Here is a 26,460-nt window from a genome sequence, read left to right as displayed (position 1 = left end):
GAAAACACATAGCTAGTTATAAGGGATGAAAGTTCAGGAGTGATGACTAGAGGATCTTCCTTTTTGAGTCGAGTCCAAGGATAGCAGGGGTTTGAGACATAAATCATGTATTCCAAAGAAGTGAGTTAATGCCACAAGGTCTGGGGAATGTATGTGTCAAGGATTAGGCTGGGCATGGTAGCACATACCTATAATAATAGCACTCAGTAGACTGAGGTAGGAGGATTAGGATTTCCATGCCATCCCTGACCACACAATGAGATGCTGTCTCAAAAAACAAACATCGAAGGTTTAGGCAGGTGAGGGGTGAGGTCTGGACTGGGTGAAGAAATAATATTAGCTATCACTTATTATTTATTCTGTAACAGATCTGTACTCAATGTGCTATGCACTTTATATATCTTATCTGGGGCAAGCTATAGAGCATCTGCCTAGCAAGCCCAAAGCCCTGAGTTCAAACTCCAGTACTGCCCAAAAAAGTGATTGTATACATTATCTGATTAAATCCTTCAAGAAAAACCCTACAAAGTTGGTAGGGATAGCCCCAATTTCTTGATATGTTAGTTTTACAAGCTTAAGATTATTGTTTGGGAAGATGGAGAAGGGAGGGGACTAGATCCTAGGAAATTTATGAGTATGGTCTTGGCTGATAGTTTGCACTCTGCCATACTTTTATGCTCCCTGCTGTGTGTGGCTGACCAAAGATCTTAGGATTTTAACCCTAGCCAGAAGTTATTTGAAGGGCTACTGCCACCTTCCTTGATGAGGGAAGGATTTATTTAATTTTGTGAGATTACCACCTCACATGCATGCAAACTCAATTTTTCAAAATTAAATAAAATATAAATTAACATGTTCATTATAGAGACTTAGAAAATACATAAGGAAAAGAAATAGATAAGGAAGCAAGAAGTGATTATTTCACTCACAACTGTTGACTCTAAAATCGAGGGAGGGTCGGGGGGAGAGGGAGGGGGCAGAGGGCGTGGAGGCAGGGGGGAGAAAGTACCCAAGCATTGTATGCACATATGAATAATAAAAAAAATAATAATTTTTAATGTTTTTCATTTAATAAACTATGTCAGTAAAGTTTAAAATTTGGGTTATATGTTAAAATAGAATGTTGAATATGTTGGGTTATGGTTATTAAATTTTATTTCACCTATTTCTGTTTACCTTTTTAATGTGGGTATTTAGAACATTTTAAATTACCTTTATGGTTCCAATTATATTTCTTTTGGATAGTGCTGGTGTATAGTCTCTTCTAGCTTTTTTAAAATTTTTCATTACTGGTGTTTGAACTTAGGGCCTCATGATCTACCACTTGAGCCACACCTAATAAGCCCCCATTTTGAGTCTTAAGCTTTAATGAAACTCTGTCATAATTGTTTTAGACCATTAGAATTTTTGCACTAATGAAAATGTTTGGTAATCTGCCCAGTACAGACCCAGTAATCACACATGGCTACTGAAGATTTGAAATATAACTAGTGTGATAGAAGAACTGTATTTTAAAATTTGCTTAATTTTAATTAATTTAAATGTAAATAGCCATATGTATTAATAACTACTGTAGTGGACAACACTGTTCTAGACTTTATAAAAATTTAATTTTTTTTGCAGAACTGGGATTTGAACTCAGGACCTATACCTTGAGCCACTCCACCATCCATTTTCTCTGAACGGTTTTTTTGAGATAGGGTTTTGTAGAACTATTTGCCCAAGCTGGCTTCGAATCACAATCCTCCAGAACTCTGCCTTATGAATAGCTAGGATTACAGGTGTGAGCCATTGGCACCTGGTAAAAAATTATATTTTTATAAATCCTGGCTGTTTTTCTCTTTTCCAGTTGTGTTGGTGTTGAAGAAGAGAAGGCTGCTGACATTGACCTCTACCACTGCCCCAACTGTGAGGTCTTACATGGGCCCTCCATTAGTAAGTAGATCTAAGGGTCAGAAGTTGGCCCAATGAGAGACAAAGCAAAGAAATCTTGTATGGGCCACCATTACCTTTGCCTGAGTGCTTCAGATTCCTCTTCCTTAGGAAATAGCAGCCCTACAAGCCAACAGCTACCCTGCTGAGAGGGTGGAAGTGCATAGCTTTACTTCCCTTCCCTTCCCAGGGATTGTCTAGAAGAAGCACCCCTCTCTACCAGGAACTTTGTTAAGTCTCTGAGGGCCTCATTGATTCCAGATGTTCCCAGGATTGTTAGATTAGAAGAGAGGAAGAATCTACTGTGTGGCCTTTGTTCTTAGAATCACAGTTCATGGCCATTCTGACTCTTGACTTCATGTTTTTTCTGACAGTGAAAAAACGCCGTGGATCTTCAAAGGGGCATGATACACATAAGGGGAAGCCAGTGAAAACTGGAAGCCCTATGTTCATTAGAGAGCTCCGGAGCAGGACTTTTGACAGGTAAGAACCCCTGTCTGAAAGAGATGATGAATGGTAGGGGTCTGGGACACTGGAACCCATCTCTTCTCAGCTTTCCTACTGGCTGTGCCATTAGGAGTTTCTACCATTTGTGGACATCTGGGCTCTGCAAGTTTCCTCTGGGGTGAAATATTTTGTTTTGGTTAGGTTCTGAGAAACAGTCCCTAGAGTCCACTTAAACAAACCTGACGTATCTGGGAGGCAGTATTCGTCTTAGTGAGGAGATATTTACATATACCCAACGAATGCTAGAACTAGAAGGACTTTTTTTTGCCTTTTTTGTTAGCATATGTTATCAAAGTAATGGGTTATATACAGTAATGGGTTTCATTATAGCATTTGTATGCATGCATATAATATACTTTCATTATATTTATCCCTTCTGTTACCCTTATCCCCCCCTCCCACCTCCCCCTTTTCCCCTTCCACATCCTTAATAGTTTCCATTTTGTTCATGTCTGGAAAGATTCTTAAAGATCAGCACATTTGTCTCATTGTAGAGAAGAGGAAAATATTTTTAAAAATTAAAAAATTGAGCTGAGGGCTGGTGGCTCACACCTGTAATCCTAACTACTCAGGAAACAGCAGGATCACAGTTAGATGCCAGCCCAGGCAAATAGTTCTCCAGACCCTATCTCGAAAATACTAAACACAAAAAAGGGCTGTCAGAGTGTCTCAAGCTGTAGAGTGCCTGCCTGGCAAGTGTGAAGTTCTGAGGTCAAACCCTAGTACCACCAAAAAAAAAAAAAAAGGAAAAAAAATTAAAAATTGAGCCATTAAATATTTTTTCAGTCAAAAAGGATTATTAAGGTGACCTTATTAAAAACTAAGTAATTCAGGAATTGAGCAAAAATAATGAGCTAATAAATTAATGGACATGAAACAAAAAAGAAAAAAACAAAAAATAATAGATAAAGAACACTCTTCTGCTTAGTTTTAATTCATTGGACCATTTTTAGGTATCCTGTAACTGTTTTGTTACTTGGATTAAGTATTTCTTCAGTGTAATTTGTTTTGTGTTACTGGGGTTTGAGCTCAAGCCACTCCACCAGCCTTTCTTTGTGTTGGGTATTTTCGAGATAGTGTCTCATGGTTTATTTGCCCAGGCTGGCTTCAAACCATGATCCTCCTGATCGCTGCCTCTTGAGTAGCTAGGATTATAGGTGTGAGCTACTGGTACCTGTCTTGTTTTTGTTTCTTGAAAGGCTGTAAGTCTCCTCTCTACCCCAGACCCCTCAGGTCCCTTCTCCTAAGTCTACCAATTTCTTGTGCATTCTTTCAAAAATAGTTTTTGCATATACAAACATGTTTGTATATCCTTTTTTCATTTCTTGATACAAATGAGAACACTATATTCTGCATCTTTTGTTTTTAAACCTAAATTATATATCTTAGATATTAGTAGCTCTTACAAGTGTTCTTCATTCCATTTATGGCTATTTAGTATTACCTTGTATGAATATTTAATTTACTTAACCATGTTTGAAATTAAGGAAAATACTGCAGTGAGTATCTTTGTATTTAAATTTTTGCATGTGTGACAAGTACATGTGTAGATTGACTATCTAAAAGTGAAATTGTTTGGTCTAAGAGGATGTGCTTTTTAAATATTTGTAAGTATTGCCAATTGTTTCTATAGCGATGTACCATTTCACACTTGCACAATTTGTAAAGATCTAAATTTTCCTATATCCCAGCCAACATTACTTATTATTAAATTTTTTGCCTTTCTGATAAGATAAAAAACAATCTTATTGTTTCTACTTGCATTATTTTAATTATGAAGGAGATAGATTTTTATACATTTATAACTCTTAGTTAACTATCTGCTTGTGTTGAGGATTTATTTTTTATTAGTATATAATAGCTGTACAGGGGAATACATTGTGATATTTACATATGTGCTTACAATATAGCTTTGTTAGATTTACCCTCTCCATCATTCTCCCCCCTTCTTAGGACAATTTCAACAAGTTTCATTCCTTTGTTTCCATGGATGAATGCAAAATACATCCACCATATTCACCCTCATCTTCTCACCCTTTCCTTCTGCCTCCCCCGCACTAGTACCTACCCCCGGAAAATACCTATTTTACCCCCCTGCCTTTTATTTTTTTTAAGTATATATTAATAGTCCACAGGGGCTTCGCCTTGGCATTTCAGACATGTATATATTGTACTTTAATCAGATTAACCCTCCTGCATTACTTACCTTACTCTATCACCATGCTCCCCTGTTATTCAACAGCTTACAGTGCATTACATTATATTCTGTTCATATATAGATGGGATGTTTCAGTATTTTTCATTCTCTAACATTTTCTTTCCCTCTCCTGCCTCCCATAGTCAGTCCCCTCAGACAGACCCATTAATTCAATCTTGTTCTCTCTGTATGTATATATACATACACATGATCATATATGTATTTCTGTGTACATTTAAGTTAACAGGTTTTGCTTCCACAAGTGAGGGAAAATAGGCAACCTTGGACTCTTTTAGCCTGGCTTACTTTGCTTAACATGATGTTCTCCAGTTCCATCCATTTACCTGCAAACAACAACAATTTCATTCTTCTTGGAGACGAAGTAAAACTCCACTGTGTGTGTGTGTGTGTGTGTGTGTGTGTGTGTGTGTGTAGCTTTCCATAGCAGTTGTACTTATTATATTTATAGTCACACAAGCAGTGTAAAAGTGTTCCTTTCCCCCTACATCCTCACCAGCCTTTGTTGTTGTTTGTGTTATTGATGATCTTACTGATTTATTATTACAGCTTTCCTTGCAGAAGAATTTTATTTTTTAATTAATTAATTTACTTTTTTGTGGTACTGGTGTTTCAACTCAGCCTCACGCTTGCTAGGCAGGTGCTCTACCTGCTGGCTCTGCCAGCCCAGCACATGAGGTTTATGCCATTAGTTGTCAGCTCATATTCTGCCTCCTCAGGAAGACCCTACCCCTTGAGTGAGTGACAGCATCAGTAAGTCCTTAATGAGCAGAGCTTTGGACTCAGGATTTCTTTCCTGCAACCCACACAGCTCAGATGAAGTAATTCTGAAGCCCACTGGGACTCAGCTGACTGTGGAATTCCTGGAGGAGAATAGCTTCAGTGTCCCTATCCTGGTCTTGAAGAAGGAGGGATTGGGCATGACACTGCCTTCACCATCATTCACTGTGAGGGATGTGGAACACTATGTTGGTAAGACACTACAGACCCTGTTAACTGACATTATCCACTCCTGTCACGATTTGTTCCTTCCCCTCCAATCCACCTTTTACATTTGCTTTCTAGCTATCTTGGAAATCTGAGGTGAAATGCCTTGCTCAGAGTAGTTCCTTGGCAAAGCTAGAGGCAAAATTCTAGTTTCTTCATTCTTCTCCTCTTCATAGACCACATAAAATTAGGTTGAGTCCCATTTTTTGGAAGTACTGGGGTTTGAACTGAGGGCCTCATGCTTGCTGGGGATGTGCTGTATTGGCCAGCCTTTTGGTGTTGGATATTTTATTGAAAAAAGATCTCATGAGCTATCTGACTGGACTGACTTTGAACTGTGATCCTTCTGTTGTCTGCCTCCTGAGTAGCTAGTATTACAGACATGAGCCACCAGCACCCAGCTGAGCCCCATTTTTTTGCCTAGGGAATTTTAGGGATCATGGTCTGTCTGTCCTCTATTGAGACAAGAAAATCTTTGACTCTTTTTCACACGTGCTAGTTTTCTGGGCAACTTCTGGGGAGAGAGGAAGAGAAGAAATGAGAAAGGAAGGCCCAGGCAGGTAGACTGTACTATGTGTGAGTCTCTGTGTCAGGTGGTTCCACAGCCTTAGCTGGTTTGAACCCATCACATAGGTCTAGGCAGAGTGTGATGGATTCCTTACCCTGCCTCCCCAAATATAGTGTCTGAGTATAAAGCCACTCTAAGAGACTAAGGTAATGAGGATGGCAAGCGTCTTCCTGTGTTCCTGAGACTACTTGCTACAGAATTCATCTCTTTACTTTAGGTTCTGACAAAGAGATTGATGTAATTGATGTGACCCGTCAGGCTGACTGCAAGATGAAGCTTGGTGATTTTGTGAAATACTACTACAGTGGCAAGAGGGAGAAAGTCCTCAATGTCATTAGCTTGGAATTCTCTGATACCAGGTAGGAGGGCAAGGGTAGCAAAAAAGCCTGACAATATTGACAATATGTCTTGGACATGTGGTATGCTGAGTGTATATTCTTTTTTCGGTGGGAGGGCAGTACTGGGCTTTGAATTCAAGCCTTCATGTTTGTTAGGCAGGTACTCTACCACTTGAGTCACACCCTTACTCTTTGTTTGCTTAAGTTATTTTTCTGATAGGGTCTGGTGTTTTAACCTAGGGCCAGCCTCAGACTGTGATCCTCCTACATTTGCCTCCTGTGTAGCTGGGATCAGAGGCATGTACCACCACACCTAATTTATAGATTTAGATGTCTTCTTGCTAATTTTTTGCCTGGGTTGCCTCCAACCGCAATCCTTCCAATCTTACCATTTAGTAGCTGGGATTGTAGGTCTTTCCTTCTTCCTGGTGATTTCTTCCTTTGGGATGGGGAGCTGTCTTATACTTTCTACAGTAGCTACTAACATAACAACTGAGACATATTTCTCCTCCCTAATATCTAATATTATTTAGATTACACAGTATTTTAGTTAATTTTAGTCTCCTCCAAGACCTAGGACAATTTTCTTTGACCTTTTTTCTGGTATTTGGATTATCGCATGATCACTGTCAAACTGCCAGGATAACTCTTCTGTCACTGGAAATACATTCACTAAAATTAACCCTAAGTAGGTTCTCTGAGGATAAAGTTTCTTAGATTTAAAAAGAAAAAGAAACTATATTATAATCCTTTCTTTCTTCTTTTTGTGGTACTGAGGCTTGAACTCAGAACCTGCACCTTGAGCCACTTCACCAGCCCTTTTTTGGTGGGTTTTTTCAAGACAGGGTCTCACAAATTTGCCAGGACTGACTTCAAACCATTATCCTCCTGATCTCTGCCTCCTGAGTAGCTAGGATTACAAGTGTAAGCTACTGACACCCAGCTATATTATAATCTTTAAATGATTTTATCTGGATTCATGTACTCTATAGATGTCTATTTGTCTGTCATTCCCACTGTGCTCCAAACTGTGGGAAATACTAAGAAATCATATTTTGTTTTTAGCTGGGCGCCAGTGGCTCATGCCTGTAATCCTCATTACTCAGGAGGCAGAGATCAGGAGGATCACAGTTTGAAGCCAGCCTGGGCAAATAGTTCATGAGACCCTATCTCGAAAAAACTCATCATAAAAAAGGGCTGGTAGAGTGGCTCAAGGTGTAGACCCTGAATTCAAACCCCATCGCTGCCAAAAAAAAAAAAAGAAATCATATTTTTTTTGCTCTTAAAAGCTTGATTATTTACATTTTTAACTTTTAACTTTGAAAAGTAGTCAGGAAGGTTCAGATAGTTTCTCACAATGGTATTATCTTACCTAATTATAACAATACTAAAACCCTTGCAGATTTTTTTTTGGCAGTACTGGGGCTTGAACTCAGGGCTTTACGTTTACTAGGCAGATGCTCTACCACTTGAGCCATGCCACCAGCCTCTTGCAGTTGTTTTTAAATATGCAAGATTAAACAACCTAAAGGTGGTTGGAAAAAAACAACTGTAGTTTATGTATATCTCACTTCATCCTGAAAGACTATCTGAGGTAGCTTACAGAGATGCAGAAAGGGGAGAAAAAGACAAAATTGGAACAAAAGGAAAATAAAGATGGGATAATAGTATGCATCTCATAGGTACTCTGCGCATGAAATGCATGTATGAATGTCTAGATAGTTGGTGGAGCGTTTTCATTGAATTTCCTGAAGATTGGAACAAGTAGACTGCAGTGTTACAGAATTTGTGGTTTTAAATAGAGTAAAAACAACCAGATGTTTCAGAGAAACACTTCTGTACCTGGAACTGAGGCCTGAGCACTTTCCCTAATGGTCCCTCATAAAGAAGATATTATGAGATGGAGATGATACAATAACTGTTAAATGCTAATTGTCATGTGAGTAGACTGGGGCAGGTATAGGGGGAATTTGAGTGTTGGAGGAAATGATTGGCTTCCACTGGGGAAGGCTATGAAGCTGGAAGTTGTGACTGAGAACTGAGTGCAATGAGGATGCTGACAAGACTTATGGAAATAAGTGTCTTGTGTGCCTTTGGGGATTCTTTGGAGAGACCTTTTTCTGTCTTATCTGACCCTCACTATTGTATTTTTATTCAGGCTCCAATCTTCAATTCCTAGTCAGCTGATGTTTTCTCTCTACTCCTTCCTTGCTAGGCTTTCTAATCTTGTGGAGACACCCAGGATTGTTCGCAAGCTGTCATGGGTTGAGAACCTATGGCCAGAAGAATGTGTCTTTGAGAGACCCAATGTGCAGAAGTACTGCCTCATGAGTGTGCGGGATAGCTATACAGACTTTCACATTGACTTTGGTGGCACTTCAGTCTGGTACCATGTGCTCAAGGTAGGAATGGATATGACTTGTGGAGGAAGCCAGGCCTTGGGCTTCCCTGCTTCTGTCAGGTTATAGCACAAAACAGGCTGCTCAAGTCCACCTGACTCCCAGATTCTATTTGGGTGACATTTCCATATAATTAATTTTATCAGGGTTATCTTACTTGGTGGATGTGCCCTATACCCTGATTATAGCCTGTCTCTATAATTTTGGTGCTTAATCAAAAAAAAATTTGATGGGCTGGGGGTATGACTCAAGTGGTAGAGCACCCGTCTACCAGGCGCAAGGCCCTGAATTCAAACCCTAGTACTGCCAAAAAAAGTTTTTTGAATGAACAGCAAATGCCTGAAGATTTTCCTGTTACCTCCTTAAATGAACCACTTTCTGCTCCTACTAACATGTATAGAAATGTCTGTATTTATTTTAGAAATTTTTCACTTCCCCCAACTTTATTGAGGTATAATTTACATAACATAGAATTAAGTTTATAATTTGACAAGTTTTGACAATTATATAGGGTCATTTAACTGCAACCATAAATAAAATAGAACATATATGAGAAGTCTTTTTTTAAAGGCACAAGTCATGTAGTTTTCTTTTTAGTGGTTATTAACAATTTTTAATTAGCATGTTATTAAAGACTATAAAGGGTTTTTGTGGTCTGAAAAACAATTTAAATAACCTTGTTTATACCATTTAGTTTTCTCATCAGAAATGCTAAGGAAAGAACAGAAATTTTGGATTATGGCTGTTGTTGAAATGACCACACATCTTCATCTAATTGTTTCCATTGCTTTATCTTAAAGAAGTTAGAGCATGTAAATGAAAGTGCTCTTATGCAAATATTAGAATTAATGTTTTTATTTTTGAATAATTTTATTTTCATATAAGAGTTAGGAAAACAATGGGATGATCTCCTGTATGTCCTTCACCCAAATTCCACACATTTCCCTTTTATTACATTTTCTGTTTCTCTAAAGCAAACAGAATAAAATGGTTATAAATTTTTTTGGGAGATATTTGAGACTAGTTGCAGATATAGTGTCCCTTTTTTCATAATAATCCATTATGTAGTTTTTAAAAACAAAAATACTCTCTTATATAATCACAATATAGTTACCAAAATCAGAAAGTTAACATCGATGTATTAACTAATCTACAGAGCTGTCCAATTTCTGGTGTTACTTTTCTATATTGGAATTTATTATTGTGAAATACTGGTTAACTTATCAAGCTATGGCAATATCTTTGTGCTAGTGGGTTTTTGTTTTATTTTTGCCAAATTATCTATCTGATGATTATTTAGGCAAAACACAATTAGGAAATAACATGTTCTTCCAGCAGATAATCACCTAACATATAATCATCCAGAAGTCCTTAGGCGATTACTGAACTTTTAAACTTTATATTAACTTTGATTGCAGGTGTGAAAAAGAACACTCTGTAAATGGCATTTAAAGGCAAATTCAATTTTCTTCTAATCAGTAATGTGGCCTTAAATTCTCCCAGGGCTAGTAGTATTGATCCACTCATTTATAGAGGCCATTTTTCATTTGACATTGCATTTAAAGGAGTACTTAGTGTACATTTGTACTAACTTTGAACATCTTTGAAATGCCCCTTCCAAATTGTTTTTTGTCAAATTTATATAAACATAAAAACGCAAAGTGAAAAATGATCCTTTCTAAATCCACATAAAAATTATTAGTTTTGGGTGGTACTGGGTTTTTTAACTCAGAGCCTCACACTTGCTAGGTAGGTGCTCTACCAATTGAGCCATGCCCCCAACCCTAAAAATGATTTTTTTTTTCTGGTACTGGGGCTTGAACTCAGGGCCTACACCTTGAGCCACTCCACCAGCCCTTTTTTTGTGATGGGTATTTTCAAGATAGTGTCTTACAAACTATTTGCCCGGGCTGGCTTTGAACCATGATTCTCCAGATCTCTGCCTCCTGAGTAGCTAGGATTGCAGACTTGTAGCCCAGCTAAAAATGATTCTTGAAGGATTTAGGAAAGAACTCTGTCATTTTGGCGTGGCTGTGGAGTATAGGGGAAGAGAATTAGCCCTTTGAGCACCCCCTAAAGGAATTTATTTGAATCCCTTGGTATTTTTGGCACTTCAACCTCTTTTTCTTTCAGGGTGAGAAGATCTTCTACCTAATCCGCCCAACAAATGCTAATTTGACTCTGTTCGAGTGCTGGAGCAGCTCCTCTAATCAGAATGAGATGTTCTTTGGGGACCAGGTGGACAAGTGCTACAAGTGTTGTGTGAAGCAAGGACAGACACTTTTCATTCCTACAGGTCTTCTGGGTTCCTCTGTTGGGGAAGGCCAGGGAGGGTAGAAAAAAAGCCTGTGGCACTATAGACAATCCCTTCCTATAATTTATTCTGATAATGTGGGATAATGTCATATCAGCTGAAGGCTCAAAACAAGACCTCAAGAAAATTCATATGATGGCTAGCGGGCAGCGTGGTTGCTTAAAGAGGCTGCAGAATGAGGGAGCAGGAAGAGGCTGATGGACTCCTTTGCGCTGGGTTGATGTCAACTGCATGTACAGATAAAGAACATGACTTTTAGCCCCATGACTAGGGATACTGACTGGAGGCTGACATTCTAACATTCTAGCCTATAAATTAGAATATCCTCGGGTGAGGATAGGGTGTTTTTTCCTAAATAATACATGCCTGAACTTAACTCCTAGAATTCATAGGTCTGGTGAGTGGTCTGAGTGTATATGTATTTTGAAGAAGCTCCCCAGTTGTATCAATTAGGACAGAGTCCTAATTTTGCTTGCTTCTTTCATAACACAATATATCTCCCTATTTATTATAGATGTTCTTTGATTTATTTAATCGGAATTAATGTTAAAATTTCTTGAAATGTTTAGTAGAATTGTCTAGTGAAGATGGGCACAATGGCATACAACTGCTGTTTGGGAAGTCGAGGCAGGAGGATTGCAAGTTTGAGGCCAGCCTGAGCAGCATAGTGAAACCACTATCTCAAAAAAGAAATAATTCTTTATTAAAATCACATGAAAGATTTCTTTTTTGGGAAGTTTTAATTTAACATTCTATTTACTTAATCTTTATAAGGTTATTCACATTATTTCATATTGATTGAGCTGTGGTAGTCTGTGCTGTTTTAGGAATTGGTCTGTTATATCTATTTTATTGGTCTATTTTATTTTGCGGCACTCGGGATTGCTCTACCCCCCAGCCCTATTTTATCCAAAATGTCAAATTTATGTATGTAAGCTGGGTACAGTAACACATGTCTGGTGTGCCAGTTACTCATGAGACTAAGGTGGGAAAATCCATTGAGCTCATGAGCTGGAGACCAGCCTGAGTAAAATTGTGGGACCCCATTTCAAAAATTTTTTTCCTTAAATTTTGTGTGTATAGAGTTGTTCATAATATTTCCTTCTTGTTGTTTTAATATCTTCCTTGTTATTGTTTTAATATCTTCTAGGTTGCTAGTGACATCTTTTGTTTTATTCCTATAAATGCTATACCATTTGAGCCTCACCCCCAACCCTTACTAATTTAAGAACCACTCTTTGTTTCATTGATTTTTCTCTTGTCATCTTTCTCTTTCTAATTTTATTCATTTCTGCTTTTAATTTTTTTCCTTCTGCTTGCTTTGAGTTTATTTTGCATTCTTTTTTTCTAGTCTTGATGGGAGCTTAGACTATTGATTTCAGACTACCCTTCTAATGTGAGCATTTAGTGCTATAAATTTCCTTCTCAGTGCCGATTTAGCTGTCACAAATTTTGATTTGTTATATTTCATTTTCATTTGGTTAAATGTGCTTTTGAAAAAATGAGATATAGTTCACATACCATAAAATTTACCACTTTAAAGGTTTGTTTTTAGTATATTTACAAGGTCATGCAACCATTACTCTGTCTTCTACCAGAAAATGCTCATTACCTCAAAAAGAAACCCTGTCCCCATTATCAGTTACTCCTCTCTCCTCCCAGTCCCTGGTGACTACTTTTGTACTTCCTTTTTATGTAGATTTACTTCTTTTGAATATTTTATACAAATGGATTCATGCAATACGTTGTCTTTTGTTTCTGGCTTCTTAACATTTTTTTCACTCAGCATATTTTCAAAATTCATCCATGTTATGTAGCCTTTATCAGTGCTTCATTCTTTTTAATAGCCAAAGAATATTCCATAGTGTGGACATACCACATTTTGTTTATCCATTCATCAGCTGATAGATACTTGAGTTGTTTCTATTTTTGGCTATTATGAATAGTGTTGCTATGAACAGTCATGTAGAGTTATTGTGTCAACAGATTGAGCATCCCTAATCCAAGAATCTGAAATTATCTAAAATCTGAAACTTATTGAGCACCAAAGTGATGCCACAAGTGGAGAATGTCACATGTGACCTGATATGATGGTTCACAATTAAAACATATGTGCAAGCTGGGTATGGTCACTCACTCTGAAATCCCTGCTTCTTGGGAGGCAGAGATGGGAAGATTGAGATTCTAGGCCAGACTGGGGAAAAAAGTTAGGGAGCCCCTATCTCAAGAAGCAAGCCAGGTGTGGTGGAACATGTCTGCGTGAGGCATAAGTAGCAATGTATCAGTCTGAGGCCAGCCTGGGCAAAAAGCGTGAACCCTATCTGAAAAACAATTAAAGCAAAAAGGGCTAGAGGCATGGCTCAAGTGGTAAAGCACTTGCCTAGCAAGCACAAGTCTCTGTCCAACTACCCCAAAAAAGGTGCACTAAAATGTGTAAAATTTCCCCAGACTACATGTATGAAGTGTACATGAATATAAATTAATTTCATGTTTAGACTTGGGTTCCATCCTTAAGATACCTCATTGTGGGGCTGGTGGAGTGGCTCAAGTGGTAGAGCACCTGCCTTACAAAGCCCAGTGCTGCCAAAAGAAAAAAAATGAGGACCCTCATTGTGTACATGCAAATATTTCAAAGTCTAAAAAAATCTGAACTATTTCTGGTCCCAAGCATTTTAGATAAGGAATACTTAACCTGTATTTTCACTTCTCCTGAGTATGCAGTTTACCTTTTTGAGGAACTGCCAAACTGTTTCCAAAATAGCTGTGTGCATTATTTTGTATTCCTGACAGCAGTGTATAAGGGTTCCAGTTTCTTCACATATTCCCTAACACTTGTTACCTGTTTTTATGATTATTGCCATCCTGTGAGTTTCAAGTAGTATCCTACTGATTGGTGTTTTTCCCAGTGACTATTGATGTTGAATGTCTTTCCATGTACTTGTTGGACATTTGTATTTCTTCTTTTTTTTTTTTTTGTTGAAATGTCTGTTTACATTCTTTGATGATCCTTTGATTAAGTTGTTTTACTGTTGAGTTGTAAGAATTCTTTAAACATTTTGGATACTGGATCTTTACCTAATGTATGATTTGAAAATACTTTCTTACATTTTTGGGATAGTCTTTTCACATCCTTGGTGTAGGGTCTTACGAAGCACAAAAGTTACGAATTTTGATGTCGGATTTATCTGTTTTCTTTTTCTTATGATATTGCTCTCTGTCTAAGGAACTGTTACTTAGTTCAAGATCATGAAGATTTATACCTATGTTTTCTTCAAAATGCTTTATAGTTCAGTTTCTTTTTCATTTTGTTTTGAGACAGTCTTACTTTGTAGCCCAGGCTGACCTCAAACTCACAAACTACCTGCTTCAGCACCACCATACCCAGCTTACTTTTAGTTCTCACACTTAAGTTCTTTCATCCATTTTGAGTTAGTTTTTTTGTATGGTGTGAGGTAAGGGTGTAATTTCATTCTTCTTTTATATATAATTTTTTTTTGTCGGTACTGGTGTTTGAACTCAGTGCCTCATGCTTGCTGGGCAGGTGCTCTACCACTTCAACCACTTCACCACCCCTTCTTTTGTGTGCATATAATACCTAGTTTCTCCAGACCATTTGAAAAGACTAGTCTTCTGCCCATTGTTTTGACTCCTCTGTCAAGAATTAATTGACCATAGTGTTATGATCCTAAATTCTATTCCACTGATCTCTATGTCCTAATAATAATGTCACAACGTCTCAATTACTGTGCATTTCTAGTAAGTTTTGAAATTGGGAATTGTCACTCCTTTAACTTTGTCTAGTCCGAACCCTTGAATTTTCATATGAATTTTTAGATACAGGTTGTGTATAGGTTTTTTTAGTGTTGTAGTTATTTTTTTCCCTGAAGTTCTGAGGATTGGGTCCATGGTCTCATGCTTGCTAGGCAAGAATTCTACCACTTGAGTTACACCCCCAGCCCTTTCGTTATTGTTTTGTTTTCATGATGGGGTCTTGCTAATTTCTCACTAACTTAGCCTAGGATAGCCTCAAACTCGTGATCCTCCTGGCTCCTGATTAACTGGAATTACAGGCATGTGTCACCATACCTAGCTTTGCTGTGGTTATTTTTTAGTGGTTTCTATAGTCACATTATACATTACACATACGTATTGATATACCAGTTTGAGGCAAGGGTTTTGGCCTCATATTTTCTGAAAAAGTCTTAGGGAGCCCATGGTTTCCTGGACCACACCTGGAGAACAGCTGGGTAAAGAAACCAGTTTAGAGGCTGTTGCAGTAGCCAAGATGAGAGACGATGAGGATCTGAACCAAGGCATTAATGGGATGAATGGCTGACTGGCTGGCCTGCTGGAGATGATTATGGGAGAGACATAAGAAAAAAATGATGTTTGCAAAAGGAGGTAAAGAGCAAGGAAAATAATTGTGTTCCAGTTGGATGTATGCCTCACAACCAACTGTGAAGTATTTAACCAGGAATGGCAGAATTTGAGCTCAGGTCTGTCCAGCACAAAATCTCTTTTTGTTTTGCCCAGGTAGAGTTAGAAGGAATAGTTATGGCAAGATGGTGATGTCCTTAGAGACAAAATGGGATGAGAAAGGCAACAAAAAGATTTTTGAAATGGAGAAGAAGGAAGTAGAAATGTATTTAACTCAATAGCTTGATTCTGTTCAGGGTTATAATGATGGTAGGCTAGGTCACATTGGGTGTTGGGGTAGCGAAATAACTAAGAATGTTTTGAGTCAGTGGTAAGCTAACTATTCCTAAGGAGTTGAGATTGAGCTCAGCCAGCAGTGAGGATACCCAGAGGAAGAGAGGCCCTCTGCCAGCGATGATTTTACCTTGTTATGCTGCAGGATGGATCCATGCTGTGCTGACCCCTGTGGACTGCCTAGCCTTTGGAGGGAACTTCTTACACAGTCTCAACATCGAAATGCAGCTCAAGTGAGTCCTGAAGTTGGCCATTCCTGTCTGCTAGAGTCCTTGGGCTCTCCCCTAGAGTGAGAAGTACAGCATAGTAGGAAACAAAACAATCAGAAAGGAATGAATCCTGGTTCCTAATGATGTTCAGTTTGAAGATTAACACCTTTTCCTCACTTTGTTAGTTGTAACTTTGAGCAAGTCATATAACCTTTAAGCCCAAAATTTCCTAATGCATAGAGTAGAATCTTACAAGGTCATTGTGAGGATCATAGATGGTAGATATATAGCATCCAGAATAATACATGATACAAATCGTAAATGGTTTCTTCTTGCTGTTGTTTCCTTCCAGAGCCTATGAAATTGAGAAACGGTTGAGCACAGCAGACCTCTTTAAGTTCCCCAACTTTGAGACCATCTGTTGGTATGTGGGAAAGCATATTCTGGACATTTTTCGAGGTATGGAGCCCTTTACCAGCTATCCCATTTGTCAAGAGGGAAAGGAGAGGGAAAGAGTGTGCATGAACCTTCTTGTGTATATCAAAATATTATATTGTATACCTTAAATACATACAGTAAAAAATATGGTCTAGGGGTTTAGCGAAAGTGGTAGAGCACTTTCCTGGCTTGTACAAAGACTTGGGCTCAATTCTGAGTGACTGAAGTGGTAGAGCACCTGCCCAGCACACATGAGGCCCTGAATGCAAAACCAGTACCGACAAAAAATTAAATTATAAATAAAAGAAGAATAAAATTGTACCCTTACCTCACACCATACAGAAAAAACTAACTCAAAATGGATGAAAGAACTAAGTGTGAGAACTAAAATTAAGCTAGGTATGGTGGTGCATAAAAAATAAGGTCCAGGGGTTTAGCAAAAGTAGTAGAGCACTTGCCTGGCTTGTACAAAGACTTGAGCTCAGTTCTGAGTACTGCAAAAAAAATCACAAAATAAGAAAAAAGTGATACTTTTTTCTTACTAAAAAAATCTCTCCAGTGCTACCCCATTATACTTTCACAAACTTTCTTCCTCTGAACCATTCATAACTTCTGCAAGCCACTTATCTATGTTTCTATCCCTATAATTTTGTCATTTTAAGAATATTATATAAATGGAATCATGTAGCATATAATTGTTTAGGATTTGCTTTTTATTCAGCAGGATGTGGATTTAAACCTTTTTTGTTTAGCAAGGGTGGCCAGTAAAATTGGATCACAATAAAATTATCCCTATTTCCTGCCTGTTAAGAAACTCAGTCTAGGGGGAAAAGGGGAGTAATGACCCAATCATTGTATGAACATATGAATAAAGGAAATTTTTTAAAAAAGAAGCTCAATCTAAATTAGTTATAAGTTTGCTGAATGTGCCTGCCAAGGGAATGAGGCCCAGTGTTGACCATCCTGGCATCATTGTGTGGATTCGTGGGTATTAGCCCAGATGGAAGTCAAACTTGCTGGGTTTCCTCTTTATTGGTCTGCTCTCAAATAAGTTGATCCCTTGCTTGGGCCTGTGATTGATTCTTCAAGGTGACTTGGCCAGACGAATCAGTATCTCAAAGTTAGAAAGGACTTTGTAGCTCAGTGAGTCTGATCTCCTTCCTAATCCTTAAACCCTTATTCTGCCACCTAGAAAGACTGTCACATAAGTGTTGACTCAAACACTGGATAGCTAACTGTTCATTATTTGTTCTGAACAGCTTAATTCAGTAGAAAATTATTTATAAAGTCTAAATCTGGCTATTTATAATAGACTCCCCAAGCAGCAAGGCAGAACACAGCCAATCCATCTTCTACATTAATGGCCTTTCAAATCTGTGTAGGTAGTGCTCGCAATCCTCCTGAGTGTTCTCCTTTTGAGACCCAAGAGGCAGTGTAATGTAGAAAGGAATAAGGAAGGAGTGTAGGCCTCACACTCAAGTAGATATGGTTTCAGGCTTTGCTTTTTTACTTACTATGTGTATGTCCTTTGTGAAGTCTCTTTTTTTCTCTGACATCTAGTTTCCTGAACTATAAAATGAAGATAATAATATCTGTCTTACATGAGAGGTATAAGGATTAAAGAAGATAATAGATGCCAAGTGTCTAGTATGTAGTAGTTTCTCAATAAGTCAACACTGGTAGAATAAATGAAATCTGGAGTTGTGCTGAGAATCCTGAGCATTTTCTCTGGTTGCTTGACACAGATAACAAGTCCTTCACTTCCTTGCATGGCTTCATTGACACTTTGCTTTCTTCTTTTCCCCCTTTAGGTTTGCGAGAGAACAGAAGACACCCTGCCTCCTACCTCGTCCATGGTGGTAAAGCCCTGAACTTGGCCTTTAGAGCCTGGACAAGGAAAGAAGTAAATACACATTTCTGTACCTCCTCAGGACTTTTGTCCTCCATAAGGACTTGGTTTCAGTAGATGCTTTTGACAGACAGGCTAGAAAGGCTTGTGGGCACCTTAGTTAGAATGGATCACTAGGCTAGGATTCCTTGGATTGTTTTTAAATCTTACTTTCTGATTATAAGAAATAATACATACTTACACTTGAGAATTAGGAAAATACAGAAGAACATAAAGAAGGGGGAAAAATCACCTTGAAATTTAACTGTTAGAGGGAACTACCGCTAACATTTGGGTTTATTTCCTTCTGGCCTTTTTTTTTTTCTTGGTGGTACTGAGGTTTGAACTCAGGACCTTGGGCTTGCTAGGCAGGCACTCTGCCACTTTAGTCATGCCCCCACCCTCTTTTTGTTTTGTTTTAGTTATTTTTTGGATAGTGTCTTTGCTGGCGTCCAGTCTGGGACCACAGTCCTCCTACCTATGCCTCTCATGTATCTGTAAATATAGGCATGTGCCATCACTGCCCAGCCAATTTGTTGAGATAGTGCCTTACTAACTTTTTTTTGCCTGGACTGGCCTTGAACCATGGATCCTCCCAATCTCTGCCTCCCACATAGCTGGGATTATAGATGTGAGCCAGTGCATCCAGCCCTTTCCGTCTGGTCTTTTTTATATACATTTTTTGGTGCTGGGATGGAACCCAGGGCATTGCATATGTTAGGTAAGTACCACTAAGTTATACCCCCCAACGCCCTTATGTGCATTTAAAAAACATAATTGCTATTGTACTTCATATTCAATTTTGTGTCTGAATATATTGGCTTATATTAATTTTCCTGTGTCACCAAAGTTGTCCATAAACATTTGATAGTTACATGATATCCTTTTGCAGGGATGTTCCATATTTACCTACCTACTCATTGTTACTTCTGTTGTTTGTGTTTGGAGTTATAGAGAATCAAACAGTATGTATTTGTATGCATCAGTCTTTATCCCTCATCTTTTAATTATCCCCTCAGTATGGATTCCTGGAAGAATAATTTCTGGATCAAAGTATATGAAAAAAATGGAAGGTTCTTGAAATGGCTTTTTAGAAAAGTACCAATATCCATCTACCCAACTGAATACTAAGTAGTTATAAAAGAGAATAAGAAAATTCTCTATGTACTCATTTGGAAAAATCTCTAGAATTTGTTAAGTAAAGGTACAGAACTGTATATGTATAAACTACCTTATATCTAAAAAGGGAGGAAACAAGAATTATATTTGGGACAGGTATGGTGTCTCACCACTATAATCCCAGCTACTCAGGAGGCAGATATCAGAAGAATCACATTTCCAGAACAGCCTGGGGAAAAAGTTAGTGAGACTACCATCTTAGCAGACAAGCCAGGCGTTGTAGTGTACATCTGTAATCCCAGCTATGCAGGAGGGATAGGTGGGAGGATTACCATCCAAGGCTGACCCAGGCAAAATATGTGAGACCCTGTCTGAAAAATAACTAAAGCCAAAAGGGCTAAGGGTATGGCTTAAGTAGGAGGCACTTAGTTCAAACCCCTGTATCCTCCCCACAAAAGAATTATATTTATATATGTTCATATTTACCTGAAGACACAAATATGAAGGGATGCAGAAACTAGTGAAAGTGGTTACCTATGGGGGTAGGATGATGTGGATGTTAGATACAGGGTAGGAGTAAGGTTTTTCAATATGTATCTTTTTATATTGTTTCATTTTTTAATCATGTTGAAGTTTTTTAAAAAGTTTTTAAAAATAGAAGAAATTCCAGTATATATTCAGGTTTTAGATGCTCTGTAAGCACTTGAATACAGTGACTTTTAAGGACCTTTCAGCCAGTGTAGGCTTAACCTGCATAGTTTCTCCATTTCTTGCTGCCAACCTTTGCTTCAGATATTTTTGGATTTCTTGTTGTTGGCCTTTCTTTGCTTCCTGGGCACACCTACATGTGGACCCTAGCCTGTGGTTCTGTTTCTCCAGACCACTAAGGTGTGTCTACCTTTAGTTTCAGTTCTGATCCTTTCTGTGAAGTGAACTTCAGAGTGACTGTTGCAGGAACACCAAAAGGGAAGTGAGTGGTTGGATCCTAAGACTCATGCCCCAAGTCAGGATAGATGCAGAGACCAAGGAATAAATAGCCCCATGCAGTGTGGCAAAACAGCTTCAGGAGAGTAGGGACACAATTCTGAGGCACCCACGTTCATGGAAGGTATCTTTTGTGAAGTCCAGGTGACTTGCACAGGAGATACTTATTCTCTCTAGTTTGCAGTACCCCTGAGAGGGAAGGTGCCATTAAAGTTACCCAGCTTTTGGGTTCTTGGCTCTCCACCCAACCACCAAAATATATGCATGTAATCCCAGCTCTGCAGGAGGCATAGGTAGGAGGATCATGGTCTGAGACCGACCCAGGCCAAAAGTGCAAGATCCTGTCTGAAAACTAAAAAGCCAGAAGGCTAGGGACATGGCTCAAAAGGCCCTGAGTTACCTGGTTCTGCATCTTTACTTGACAAATTCTGGATTAAAAAAGAATCAAACCATGAGAAACAGAAAGGAAATGCTCAAAAATTTCTCATTCATCCTCTGGATACAGAAGTGAAGTGAAAAGTAGTGGAAGAAATCACAAAGAAAAGTGTTTGAGATCTATATAAAAATGTACTCAAAAAATGGTAAACAAGGACCAGGCATCCATGCCTGTAATCCCAGCTGTGCAGGGAGCATAGATAGAAAGATTGAAGGCCTGGCTGGCCTGGGCAAAAAAGGTGAGACACAGATTCTGAAAAAATAGCTAAAGCAAAAACGGGCTAGAGACATGGCTCAAGTAATAGACTGATTGCCTAGCAAGGAGGAGCCCCTGAGTTCAATCCCTATACTACAAAAAAGAGAGAGAGACAAAACTATCAGGTATCTCCTGGGTTGCTGTAGAGCTGACTCTGGTGGTGGCTGCTCAGTCAGCACTGAGTTCTGTCCTCACAAGTGGTGAGACTGGTTTGTCCCCGTTGATCTTCCTAAGGTCCTTGACCTCATGAAAGGTGTGGCCCAAGCCCATGATAGTTCACACCTCTTGATACTGTCCTTTATCAGATACACATTTTACCCATATTTTTCTGTCTGGGGCTCATCTTAAAATAGTAAAGGTTTTTTCAGAGACAAGTTTTCATCTTTGGTAAGCCTAGTTATCAGTATTTTCTGGTCCAAGCTATTTCTATCTTAAGAAATCTTTGCCTAACCAATGGTCACAGAGATTTTCTCTTCTGTTTTAAAGGGTTTATAGTTTTTACATACAGTTTTGTGAACCATTCTGTGTGTGGTGTGTGTGTGTGTTTTGCAAGAAATGAATGACAGAATTGTTTATGGATATCAAAGGGGAAAGAAAGGATTAATACCATATGTTTAAAAGAATGCCCTTTATCCATTGCTTTGCCTTGACAAATTTGTCAAAAATCTGTATGTGGATCTATTTCTTATGCTTCTTGTTTGACAGGCTCTGCCAGATCATGAGGACGAGATCCCGGAGACAGTGCGGACTGTACAACTCATTAAAGATCTGGCTAGGGAGATCCGCCTGGTTGAAGTAAGAAGCCTGGGGGGAGGGGAAGTATTTGGGAAGGGCTCAAGACTCAAGTGGTAGGTCAGGCCTTTGTAATTGGCAGAGAGCCCAGGGGAAGGGTTGGGAAGACCCTACCAAATACCCTACTCATTCATTTAGTCATCAATTCAAGTAATTATTATGTTCTTCGAGTATATGCCACACATTGGGCTGGGCTTTTAGGATACATAAATGATACAGTGTTTTCCCACAAAGAACTCACAGTTTAATAGAAGGCCCTGAACAAAATTAACCTCAGCCTCAGTTTGGGAGGATTAAATAAGGTAATGTGGATTGAGTATTAAATATAGTGCTTGGATACACAGTATAAATTTTGATGGTGGGTTGATGGTGGTGGGAGGTGGTAGTAGTTGTAGTTGTTGTTGTTATTAATATTTTGACTCAGTCTCTGCATTCTACAAAATGACAGTTCTCTCAGGTTGAAGATGATTACAAAGCCATGTTTCAACAGGTGGCATATACCACGAGGCAGTAAGGTATAGTGGTAAGAGACTCAGAGCAACCTGGGTTCTGGTTCCTGCTGTTTCATTTGAAAGCCTTTCAGAGACTCAGTTTCCTCATCTATAAAGTGAGGACCAATTTTACCAACTTTTCAGATCTTTGGTAGGTTAAGATCTACTGTATGTAGAGCTCCTCACACAGTGCCTGGCAGAGTGAGTACTCAATAAATGTGAGCCATTGTTATTAAAAGACTTTGTAGCAACAAGAGAACTCAGTGTGGGCTGGTGAAGTAGCAGAGGCACCAGAGAGAATTGGACTTGATGTTTAAATGCTCTTTTTAGCTTAGAAGCTTTATAGTGTTGGAGGGTGATCAAATAAGCTGCTGGAAATTGAGTTTGTAGCCTCACTGCTTGCAGCATATTTTACTGTGTACACCAGAGCTTTCAGTGTCTGCCACCTAGTTCATTTTTCTCTACGCCAACTATTAAAATCCTTCAAGATTTAGTTAATGTTCTACCTTTTCTCTAGCTCTTCCCACTTAAGCCAGTCTTGTACCCACAGAACTTTCGACTGGTTGGAAGAGAACTTAGAGATAAAATGTATCTGGTCCATTGGCTTTCAAATGTTGTTGGAATCTTTTTTTTTTTCAAATAAGACCTTATATGCAAGCCCAGTTATAACAACAAATCAAAGCATAGCTGCTTTGAGTGGGATGAAGGTGGAAGGCCTGTGGCTCCGCTTGTTCCTCTCATCTGCCTTCCCCCTAACTTCCAGGCCCCAGGCATTCTCCTAAGCTGCTCAATGGAATCACAGAACATTTTCAAAACACGTTTCTAGTCTAGACCTTTAATTTTACAGCTAAGCAAACAAGCTTCAGAATGGTCAGATCACTTTCCTGAGGTCACAGAGCTAGCTAGTAGCAAAATTAGGACTAGAACCTTTCTTTTCTCAAATCCTATAGTCCTTAGAGTTTGAACCACACAGTTTAGTCCTTGATTATTTTCTGTTACACATCAGCTACTCTTGGAGGTTTTTTTCTCTCCAGTTTTGACAGTAGTGCTGGACTTTTCTTTTGCTCGTCTTCTCCTTACTTGTCAATGGCTGGATAAAGAAATGCCACCCAATAAATTCTTGATGACTCACTATGCAAAAACTAGGGTGCGCATATGTGGAGCATCTCTATAAGCCACTTCCATGGCAGTACTGCCAGTGCCGGGAACAGACCTCTGCTTTTAGCATAGAGAGAACCCTTGAGTAAGCGCTAACCCCCTCATGTACTAACACTCTTGTAGGACATCTTCCAACAGAACGTTGGGAAGACGAGCAATATCTTTGGGCTGCAGAGGATCTTCCCAGCCGGCTCCATTCCCTTAACCAGGCCAGCCCATTCCACTTCAGTACCCATGTCCAGGCTGTCACTGCCTTCCAAAAGTGGTTCAAAGAAGAAAGGCCTGAAGCCCAAGGAAATCTTCAAGAAAGCAGAGCAAAAGGGCAAGGAGAGTTCAGCCTTGGGGCCTGCTGGCCAGTTGAGCTATAATCTCATGGACCCATACAATCATCAGGCACTGAAGACAGGCTCTTCCCAGAAAGCAAAGGTGGGTGCTGGCCCATGGGTTCAGCCCAATCCTTTTGGGTCCCTTGGAAGAGCAGGCTTTCAAAAGGGCAGGCTGTCCTGTCTTCCTATCCTGTCCACCTCCCATAAGGCCCCTGGTATTTGGCTACCAGTCCCACCCATTTAATAGGCATTTATTGAGACCTTTTCTATGCTGGGCACTGTGATAGGTGCTGTGAACGTAACTCAAGAGGCTGATAGGCTAGTGAGAAAGATAGGAACAAAAACAAATGAGTGCAACAAAGTGTTGTGGATGCCACAATCAAGGGTATGTGTGGGACCCTGAGACACAAAGGGGGATTGATTCTATCTGGGTAAGGGAGATGGTCAGGACCTCTTTTTGAATACTTGACACTTGAGCTGAATCTTGACATGTGGGGATTTAGAAACATTGTGAGTGTTAAGTTGGAATCTTGAACAGGTCCTTAAGAAAAACCCTCCTCCAGGGCTCTACCTTGTCTCAAGGTTCTGCCTTCCATGGGCATCTGAAGGTGATGCTTCTCTCCTATTTTTAGGGAACATGTTTCACAAGATTGATAGGTTTCCCCTGAGCCAGCCATACATCCTCACAGCAGGAGCTCCTGTGATCATTAGGGGTGGGGGTTGTGGGGGAGGTATAGCAGAAGGCCTCTGTTCAGGGGGTTTTGACAGTTTTGTAGTAAAGCCAGAGGGAACTGGCCATCTTGATTCACCTGGGAGTCTCAGACTGGTGACAACTGAGCCTCTTCCTCCTGCAGTTCAACATCACTGGTACCTGCTTGAATGACTCAGATGATGACTCACCAGACATGGACCTTGATGGGAATGAGACCCCGCTGGCCCTGCTGATGGCTAATGGCAGGTGAGTGGGAAGAAGGAGCATAGAGAGAACAGACTGTCAGTGGCACTATGCCATTAAGACAGGGCATGGAATTGGGGAGTTGGGGGTTGGGATACAGGTGAGGGAGGCGCTGTACTTACGGCAATCCCAGATACTATTAGATATCATTGCTACAATCAAAGAATCATGGTGAGTAGAAGGAAGAGGTCTGAAACCTTAATTGGCAATCCTGAGAAAGATCTTGTATAAATTTTAGAATTTCAGCATGTCAGTGGGGCAAAGCCACTGGTAGAAATAAGTAGTAGTATATTATACTAGTTAAGAACACAGTTTTGGGAGTCTTTACTCCCGTTTCCTGCATGGGGAGCAGGAAATGTTTCTTCCTTTTTTCCCTCATTTCTCTCCACTTTTATCCTATTATACTAAATTTTTTTCCTAATAAACTTTACTGTTACTTTATTTACAAAAAAGCACAGTTTTTTTAATAGACATTTTGATTTGTGATTCATTGCTTAGGAATTTGCAGAAATTTTTGCACAGGTGTGTAAGGAGAAATATTGTATGCTTACTGTATTTTCATAATAGTAATTGGAGACATCCAAATGTTCATCAGTAGAGGTTAGATAAATAAATCATGCTACATCTTTAGAGTGGAATACCATGTAGCTGTTAAAGAGTGAAACAATTTAGTATCTGTTGACACAGATGCTAATACATATTTTCTTTTGAGATGGGACCTCACTATGTTGGCGAGGCTGGCCTTGTACTCCTGTGCTCCAGCAATACTCCTGCCTCAGCCTCCTGAGTAATTGGCACTGCCTGTATGCACCACCAGGCCTGGCTTCAGGATAGATTCTTTTTTTTTTGCAGTTCTGGGACTTGGACCCAGGACCTTGCACATGGTAGGCAAGTGCTCTATCACTGAACTAAATCCCAAGCCCTTGATTTTTTGAGACAGGGTCTTGATATGAACCATAGGCTGGCCTTGAATTCAATATGTAGCCCAGGCTGGCCTCAAATTTATGATCCTCCGGTTTTTGTGTCTCAGTTGCTGGGATTATAGGCAAATACACTACCATGCCTGGCTTCAAGATACATTCTGTTCGTTGGTATTGGGGGTTGAACTCAGGGCCTCACTAGGCAGGCACTCTACCACTTGAGCCATGCCAGTTTTTGGGTAGGGTCTCAAGTTTATGCCTGGGCCAGCCTGGGCCACAATCCTATTTATGCTTCCTGCATAGCTGGCATGACAGGCATGTGCCATCACACCCAGCTATTGGTTGAGAATGAGTCTTACTAACTTTTTGCTCAGCTTTACCTTGGACTGCAATCCTCCTACCTATGTCTCCCACATAGCTGGGATTACAAGTGTGATCCACACCTGACCCAAGATGTATTCTTAAGTAAAACAGGTTCCACAACAATATACAGGAATAGTTTCATTTTTATCTTTTTAA

At 39.3% G+C, this 26,460-nt stretch overlaps 1 protein-coding gene across 4 annotated transcripts in view; it reads left to right on the top strand.

The window, feature by feature from the left end:
- Phf8 (PHD finger protein 8) overlaps positions 1 to 26,460 on the top strand; it is an 84,775-nt gene that overhangs the window by 15,560 nt on the left and 42,755 nt on the right. For 3 of the 4 annotated variants that reach the window (XM_020154041.2, XM_074064117.1, XM_020154035.2), the window contains exons 3-14: positions 1,850 to 1,935; positions 2,307 to 2,415; positions 5,466 to 5,626; positions 6,427 to 6,568; positions 8,763 to 8,949; positions 11,080 to 11,242; positions 16,116 to 16,203; positions 16,532 to 16,638; positions 18,429 to 18,520; positions 22,005 to 22,094; positions 23,864 to 24,166; positions 24,921 to 25,024. In XM_020154041.2, the coding sequence (XP_020009630.1) occupies positions 1,850 to 1,935; positions 2,307 to 2,415; positions 5,466 to 5,626; positions 6,427 to 6,568; positions 8,763 to 8,949; positions 11,080 to 11,242; positions 16,116 to 16,203; positions 16,532 to 16,638; positions 18,429 to 18,520; positions 22,005 to 22,094; positions 23,864 to 24,166; positions 24,921 to 25,024 (1,632 nt within the window). The remainder of the gene's footprint in view (positions 1 to 1,849; positions 1,936 to 2,306; positions 2,416 to 5,465; positions 5,627 to 6,426; positions 6,569 to 8,762; positions 8,950 to 11,079; positions 11,243 to 16,115; positions 16,204 to 16,531; positions 16,639 to 18,428; positions 18,521 to 22,004; positions 22,095 to 23,863; positions 24,167 to 24,920; positions 25,025 to 26,460) is intronic. The other variant, XM_020154053.2, reaches the window with a different exon arrangement.

Source organism: Castor canadensis, chromosome X (assembly GCF_047511655.1).
Source record: "Castor canadensis chromosome X, mCasCan1.hap1v2, whole genome shotgun sequence".
Classification (NCBI taxonomy): domain Eukaryota; kingdom Metazoa; phylum Chordata; class Mammalia; order Rodentia; family Castoridae; genus Castor; species Castor canadensis.
This window is presented reverse-complemented; position numbering and strand designations above follow the sequence as displayed.